Genomic DNA, 8,500 nt, shown 5'->3' with positions numbered 1-8,500 from the left:
TGGTTTATCCTGAGGCAAATGCAATGTCTGTTTGTAGCCTTAGACAACAGACCTCTGTATTTGTGTCTGCAAGGGGAGCTGACTACAACTCAGCTGTCCTGGGGGTATGCATGAAATAAAATGCACTGCCTCTGCCCATAGGAGTCCACCATACATTAAAGACCTTTTGATACTGTGGGCTTGTTTTCAGTCACTTCATGCCAGAGTGATAGTAACAACTCATTTTTTTTCCAACTGATTGTGGGTCCCGTGAGGAAGCACCAGGAGTCTATGGCCCCTGTTGTGACAGTCTTCCACCCCTCAGCCATTTGTCCATTGCTGTGCCTCATAAGAAGGTGGGCAATCCTTTAAATGCTTCTGAGGAACTCTGTTTATGCTGGCAAAATGAAATTTGATTTTTCCACATATATGTATACATTATATTAGAAATAATGTGAACACTCAGACACTGCAATGCTGAATTATGCTATATCAAAACCTAAGGAAGATAGGTGTCAGGAAGCCCATTACCTCTACCACCAAACAATACATTTGCTGTGTCTAGCTGCTGATTCTGGCCCAGCTTTGATTACTAGGAGACTTAAAGCTTTATCCCACTGATTTGGGTTTCCAGTAAATATGAAAGTAATCTGGACCATGCCTGAAACATGCCTATGCTGCAGGTGGTGCCTGTTCATAATCTTACACATGGCTGTTCACATAGACTGCAGGGTATTTTTCTTAACACTTATGCAACAATATCCCATAGTAGCAGATACAATCAGTATCCTATACTGACTGAGCTAATTCCTGTATTCAACAGGAGCCAGAAAAATATGTTTCTCATAAGGATAATTGTAACCCTAGAACAGTGATTTTTAATCAGTGTGCATTGGCACCCTGGGGTGCCTTTAGATCCTTTTACTGGTGCTGTGGGATATGCAATGTTAGCACTGTTAGGTAGACAAACATGATTCACAAGATAAACCAAATGATTTCAAAGAAGAAACCATAGTGTTAGAAACACGCTGCCCTTAAATAATGTTCAAATCTCAGAAATAATCTCTCTGAATCAGGACCGAGATGCTTTGATGTGGGTGAGGTATCTTCCTCTGCTATGCAGATTTAAGGATATAATTGAAACTTAAGTCCCTGGGCTGTCCATGTAGCACCTTTCACCAAGTAATTTCACAGTAAATGACAAATTATTCTATTCTGGTTGTTATTAATATGTGATCAGAACAGCAGCTCTTAAATATTCTCTCACTCTCTTCCCTCCCCCTGCCTTGCATCAAATGACCTAGAGAAAGTTCAGGTGTGATTCTAGCTCCAGACTTTGCTGATTAGCATAAGCTGGTGTTTAAAAGATAAAATACCATTTTAAAAGGCTATTAAGTCCCTAACTTACACTGACAAAAGTAATGTAATTCCCAGGTACTAGTCCTTTGTGTATTATTCTTTCATTTAATATTTTAATAAACTTTTTCCAAATTCACAGTGGTTTTTTTTCCTAAAGAAATATTGCTTTTTGATACTGTAACCCAAAGTAGATTTAGAGACATTCTTTTTCATTACAGGAGATATAAACTGTGACCCAGGTTATAGTCTTTCTCTTTCTTCCTTTTGTAAATCAATATGCTATATTAACACATATGGACCTGCCAATATCTTTAATGAGGTTTATGGTGGCCTCTAGTGGTAATTATATGCATAGAAAATTTCTGTATTGATTTCCAGCTGATGAGTGCAACTGGAGGAAAACCTAAATGATGATAAGTGTAAATACCACGTTGTGTATATGTTGTGGAAAAGATCTGGGACTTTGCAGTTTCATCTAGCATGGTGGGGAAAGAGCCATCTAGCAGCTATTGCATGTAACTGGCATGAGGTAAAGAAAATTAAAAATGGCTTAAAGGAGGAGAAAGTCCTTCAAGAGCTCTTCATTACTTTGTATATGGTGCCATAAATGGCCTTTGTTTTCTATTCATTATCATGTTGCCTTTTCTTTTGATTAATAGTATTGGGAAATAATTGGGAAAGCTTCTTTCACAGTCTTCTGATTATTTGATTTTTAAAGGACACAATATCCTATTTCAGCTCCGGGCAGCTGTAAAAGATCTGAAAAAAAGCTCTTCTAGCAGACAGACAAATTGATCCAGAGAGAGAGACAAAAAATAGACCACTGAAATCCAGCTGTGCAGGAAGCAAAACACTGTAATAGGACTGAATATGAAATGATCAGAGAAATAGTATTAGATTTTGAGCAGTAATAGATCCTTTTATCAACTTGTTGCACTTAATTGCTTGTCCTCTCCTTTGGAAAATTCCTCAGCTACATTTCAAAGATCTGGCAATATCCTCCTATGATATCAGGGCAAGCTCCATGTCTCTCTTATGTAAGGTGAAATCCTGTTATGCCCAGTACAACCACCTAGGTTGGAGGAAATGTTAATGGCTTTAGCACGTGTCATTTATCATTTCTCTCAAATCCACCTTGAAACCATTATCATTATAAAAAAGCCTTAATGCCAGAGAAAAGTGTTTTTCTGTGATACACCATTCAGAAATCTTTCACATTATGTTCTCCCTTCCTTTCTCCAACACAAAGAGCAGATGATAGTTCTGTAAAATGTTCTTAAACTGCCAGGTATAACACTGGATTAAGAAGGATTACGCAGTAATGACGAAGTTCACCCCAGACATGTTGTCATCTGTGTTCAGTGGGTCTGAAATAATCCCCTCCTAACTCTGTTGTTAGCTGTGATTGTGCTTTTTATAGAGTTCATCCAGGTGCTCTAAACTACAAGTATCCAAAAATATTCTCAGTGGAAAGTAAGGTAATTGCTTAGAAGGGATGGGATTCTATTTGCCTTCAATTTTGTTTTAAGTAATGCAGCACATTTCATAGTAAATTAAAAGAATAACATTCTAGAGTACCTTCCAAAAAGCACCCAAAACTTGCTGGCAACTTAAATGCTGTTACCCTTGTAATACTCCTCAAGGAGACTGTTGTTTATCCTTGTTTCTCAGGCTAAAAAATGGGGATCAGAGAGACAAAAAAGTCAGGTAGTTATGAAGTGTCAGATATAAAAATATAATGGATGTTTCCTAGCTATAGCCTACCATTCAAATTTCTTAGCCCATTCCCTCCCTCTCTTTATAGCAAGGGGTGCTTTGAAAATCCCACAGAAACCCAGATTCCCTCTCATCTTTCTCTGGGCAGCTGACATATCAAGCTGCTTTTACTATCACTGTAGGCTATTCTTTAGTTTTTCTACCCTGCTAGAGCTCCCTTGACTTGTCCTGCATTATCTTCAAAGCACAAAGTGCAGCGTTATTTCCCTTTTACACAAGGCGCATGTATGTCCCTGTTAGTTTGTGGCAATGAACAGGCAGTGTAAGAACCATATCGTGTGACTCCCAAATGAAACCAGCTGCATATTATTTTTACTTCAGTAATGAAGTCTATGCTTGACCAAAGTATGTAAGCTGGCAAGCTACTCTTTAGACTTGACTTGATTAGAACAGATTTTTTCTAGTCATTTATGTTTGGGTTTCAGGCTTAGAAAATAGGAGTATGGTCAGAAATCTGAATTTGTTACTACCTCTGCTCCCAAAGGGTCAGATTTGCTGCTAGTCTAAGCCTACAGGATTTTACTAAGTCAGTGGAAGGGCCATCTTTCAGTACTAGTGTGAATCATAACTACTTAATGGGGCTGTGCACACGTCCAGATCAAAGCGCTGGCTTCATTAGGCTTTCCGAAGAGCTTTAGAAAACTTCGGAGCCGCTTCGGAGATCCGGCCATAGGGTATAATGGGGAATAAATGAAATATCTATACCTTTGCTGCTTTTTGTCTGATTTGGATGAAATTTGCAGGGATGGTAGGCTCTGCTAAGAGCATGAAGCTGGACAAGGTTCAAGAATATTGGTGCAGGGGTTCAGGGGGAACTGCACCCCAAATTCTTGAAAGCAAAACTCATGTCATGTCTATGTGTTATAGCACAGGGGGGTGAAAACTGCAAGGGTGGTGGCTGCTAGTGAGGCCACAAAGCCTGACAAGTTTCAAAAAGTTTGGTGCAGGAGTTTGGGGGGAACTGCGCCTCAAGCTTCAGACAAGTAAAACTTGTGACATGGGTGACACTGTGTGTGTTAAGGAGCAGCAGAATGAAAGTTGCAGGGATGGTAGCCCCTGCTGCAGCGAAAAGCGTGCCAGCTGTCGAGGAGATCGGTGCAGGGCTTCTGGGTTCTGGGGCCCTGCACCCTAGCTGCTGACAGGCAAAACTGCTCTAGGATAGGTAAAGATAGATAGGATAGGTAAAGACTAACCCGACCGTGGTTAGAGGCCTGCCCTGAGACCAAGGCCCCAGAGCACTGGGTGCTGTGCTCTTGTCCTGATCCCAGGTGTATACAGTCAGAATAGACAGGACAGGCTCTTATTCCCACTGAGCGTGCCTGAAACACCTCGGGGGTTCACTGATGCATCCCAAATCCTTCAGGGCCTCTGTGGTACATGGAAACCAAAGTCCTGCATCCTTGTTGAGACCTGAAAAGCCCAGCTCCTGTCTGTGTGAAGGCTGGTGTTGGGTCACTGTTCGAGCAGTGTCCATCCAGCATACCAGCCATGTGAGGCAGCATGGAAACATGGTCATTCCCAGCCAGCCCAACCCCAGGACAGCAGTGATTGCCTTTCCAGTGCCAGGTAACACTGCTCCCCTGTTCCAACACAGGTGATGTGAAGGGTGACACCCTGATAGATATTGGCAGTGGCCCCACCATTTACCAGCTCCTTTCTGCCTGCAAGAAGTTTAACGAGATCATCATTTTGGACTATACAAATCGGAACTGCCAGGAGCTGGAGAAGTGGCTGAAGAAGGAGCTGGGAGCGTTTGACTGGACTCTGGTGGTGAAATACGTGTGCAAACTGAAGGGACAGAGGTAGGAGGATTGTCTACTGACACCCCCTTCAAGGGAAGGGGCCTTTCCCTCCTTTTTTGGAGGGAATGAGGGTGTTTGGAGAATCAGTATGCTAAAGGTGTCAATAGGAAATTAAACATATTTAATTTGTTAAGGCGGTTACTAAGTTTAAGTTAGCCAAGGGAGTCAAGGAGAATAAGAAATCCTTCTTTAGGTACGTAGGGACCAGAAGAAAAATAAGTGGAAGTGTGAGACCCCTGATTAACACCTCAGGACAGCTGGTAACAGACACTCAGGAAAAAACTGAACTCCTGAATACCCACTTTGCTTCAGTATTTCACTGGACCGAGAGGAAAGACAAGTGAGATAAGGATCACAGGGGACATGCCAGGACTGTTAGCCTTCCCACTGTGGAGGCTGAGCGGGTGCAAAAAGCAAGAAAAGTCAGACATTAATAAATCAGCAGAACCAGATGGGCTCCATCTGAGAGTGCTGATGGAGCTGGCTGGGGTCATTGCGGGACCCCTGGCAAAATGCTTTCAGAAATCATGGAACACAAGGGGAGATCCCTGAGGATTGGAAGAGGGCCAACATTGTGCCCATCTTCAAGAAGGGAAAGAGGGAGGAACCAGGCAATGATAGGCCAATCAGCCTAACCTCCATCCCAGGGAAAATCCTGGAAAAACTCATTAGAGAATCTATGCATGATACGCTGGCTGAATTACAGCCAGCATGGCTTCATTGCAGGTAGGACTTGTCTTACCAATTTCATCTTCTACAACCAGGTCTCTCACCACCTGGACACAGGAGAGAAGGTCAGTGTTATATACCTAGATTTCCAAAAGGCTTTTGATCTAGTATCCCATGATATCCGTGTGGAAAAATTGGAAGACTGTCAGCTTAACTGCTTGACAGTTCAGTGGGTGGAAAACTGGCTGCATGGTAGGACCCAGAGAGTTCTCGTGAATGGATCTGTGTCATCCTAGCAAGAAGTGGCCAGTGGTGTCCCTCAGGGGTCCGTGCTTGGACCGGTGCTTTTCAACATCTTTATCAGTGATTTGGATGTGAGGGTGAAAAGCTCACTGGCCAAGTTTGTGGGCGACACCAAGTTATGGGGCAGCATGGTCACACCAAAGGATAGGTTGCAGATACAGGTGGACCTGAACAGGCTGGAGAGTTGGGAAGACCAGAACTAGATGAAGTTCAACACTCAGAAGTGTAAGGTGCTCCATTGGGGGGGCAAACAATCCCCAACAGACCTCAGGCTCGGTGACAACAATTTGACTTGCACCACAGCCAAAAGGGACCTACGGATAATGCTCGACCATCGCATGAACGTGAGCTGGCAATGCAATGCTGTGGCCAGCAGGGCAAACAACATGTTGCCACCCATATGATCAGGGACTTGCAATACAAGCCCTGTGAGGAAAGGCTGAGGGACTTGGGCCTCGTCAACCTACAGAAGAGAAGGCTGAGAGGGGACTTGGTAGCGGCTTACCACTATGTCAGAGGAGTATATCAAGGGCTAGGTGAACAGCCCTAGGGAAGACCAGGAGCAATGGATACAAACTCCTGGAAGGCTGTTTCGGGCTCAAGTCCAAGGAAAACTCCACAATCAGGGTATCCAGACTGTGGAATAAGCTCCCTCCAGAGGTGGTGCAGTCACCTACCCTGGAAATCTTCAAAAGGAGATTGGACAGTCGCTTTGCTGGGGTCACTTGACCCCTGTCTTTTCCTGCCTATTGAAGGGGACTGGACCCGATGATCTACAAGGTCCCTTCCAGTCCCTTACAATCTATGAATCGATTTAAAACCCTAGAAAACCGCATACTATATATTTTTGCAGTCAGTGTAACCTTTCCTGGTGAGTTTCTGTATAATTCCAGCAGAGGGCTCATGAGCCCTTCATTCTAGCTAAGCTCTCAACAGCCTTCTCTCCCATGAAGGAGAGGGGCTCCAAACAGGACCTTTATCTCTGCCACCTTGCAAAGGGCCATGATGTGAATAAGGCATTGCAAATGGTAGGCGGGAAAACAGCTGCAGCTGTAGCTACATGCAGCAACTCTAGCAGTTTCTCCTGATGTGATACAGCTGGTGCTGACCAGCTCAAGTAGCTTTAATTTAATCTCTCTGGCCCTGGAGCTTCCACAGCTAAATGCTTCCCATGCTGGCATCTGAGCTCCACTGAAGCAGCTTTGGGGGTGTCTGCACAGCGTGGCCTTGTTCCTCTGGTTTGCAGTGCAGATGCACCCCGAGTCTCCCTCTGGGGACCCTGAGCTCAGAATTAGGGGCCTTTCTCTGTCTGGGAACAAGTGCAGGTGCCTGGCCATGGCTTCAACGCTTTCTTGTGGCAGTAAGCTCTACTGCCTTATTGTGTATAATGGGGGGGACGAGCATCCCCTCTTCAAGGCACTGCTGTTCAGTTTCATTGAATGTCCTCCCATTTCTATCCACACAACCTTTTAGGCAGGCAGGTGACTGAGAGGTTTAATGCACTCAATATTTCTTCCCAGGGAAAAGTGGGCTGAGAAGGAAGAAAAACTGAGGAAGAAAGTGACGCAAGTTCTGAAATGTGATGTGAGGAAACCCAACTCTCTGGCCCCTGTGACACTGCCTGCGGCCGACTGCCTATTCTCCACGCTGTGCTTGGAAGCTGCCTACAAAGACCTGGGCACCTTTCATGGTTTCCCGAAAAACATCAGCTCCCTGCTAAAGCCAGGGGGACACTTGGTAACAGTGACGGTGCTGAAAGAAGCGTACTACATGGTTGACCAGCGCTGCTTCTCCTGCCTGTACCTGGACCAGGAGTCAGTGAAAGAAGCCATTAAAGATGCTGGGTTTGACATCAAGTTCATCAAGGAGATTCAGGAACATTCCCCAAACACCTTTGCAGACTTTGGAGCTTTGCTCCATGGGGTTGCATGCAAGTGGGGCCCTAAACCAGCACACTGAAGAGTGTTGCTCAGTAGTGACACCAGCTTGAATCCTTATTTGTCTGCTCTGCATCACACCCGGAAAATGCTGATGCACAGCATAGCAGGTGAGCCACTTTGGCCAAAAATTACCTCTTGCTTTTCAATAAAGTGGAGCTGGAAACCTCTGCCAGCTTGAAAGGATTGTTAGTGCTCCCTACCACCTTTGGGGGGGTAGGGTTGTCTCCTGCAGTGATGGCGGGTTCAGTGGAAGAGCCAGCTTCCAGAAACAAGAGAACCTTGTTAGTGAAGTTCCCTTCATTAGTAAATAAAGGAAAGGGGAGGGAAGTAAGTGGGAGCCATCTGTGACTCAGAGCCCTGGGCCCCAGTGTGCAGTGTCTCGGTCGCTATGTTTGCACCTTCTTGCCGGTCTGAGCCCAGCAGGTGCCCTGTTTGGGGTGCAAGCTGCCAGTGCGGAGCTGGAGCCAAGCCCTGGTCCCCACGGGAAAGGTCGGTGTAAGCGCAGCGCACGTGTGCGAGCAGGGACCCAGGCAGCACAGTGGAGGCTTGGCCGCCTGGAGGCCTGCGGCGATTGGCTGAGAGGGATGCCATTCTGTGTGCCGACTGGTCTGCCTGCGATCCTCTGTGGTCCCATTGCACTGGCAGGGGCAGGGATGCAGGATGCGGGGCCAG

At 45.3% G+C, this 8,500-nt stretch overlaps 1 protein-coding gene across 1 annotated transcript; it reads left to right on the top strand.

Annotated features, from left to right (window-relative positions):
* The first annotated feature begins 2,659 nt into the window (after positions 1-2,659).
* LOC149866390 (nicotinamide N-methyltransferase-like) lies at positions 2,660-7,847 on the top strand. The gene is made up of 3 exons (XM_090041601.1): positions 2,660-2,699; positions 4,709-4,916; positions 7,409-7,847. Exons 1-3 carry the CDS (start codon positions 2,660-2,662, stop codon positions 7,845-7,847), a joined length of 687 nt encoding a protein of 228 aa, XP_089897727.1.
* Positions 7,848-8,500: the final 653 nt, after the last annotated feature.

Source organism: Crocodylus siamensis, chromosome 4 (assembly GCF_052110815.1).
Source record: "Crocodylus siamensis isolate JL-2025a chromosome 4, ASM5211081v1, whole genome shotgun sequence".
In the NCBI taxonomy this organism is placed as follows: domain Eukaryota; kingdom Metazoa; phylum Chordata; order Crocodylia; family Crocodylidae; genus Crocodylus; species Crocodylus siamensis.
This window is presented reverse-complemented; position numbering and strand designations above follow the sequence as displayed.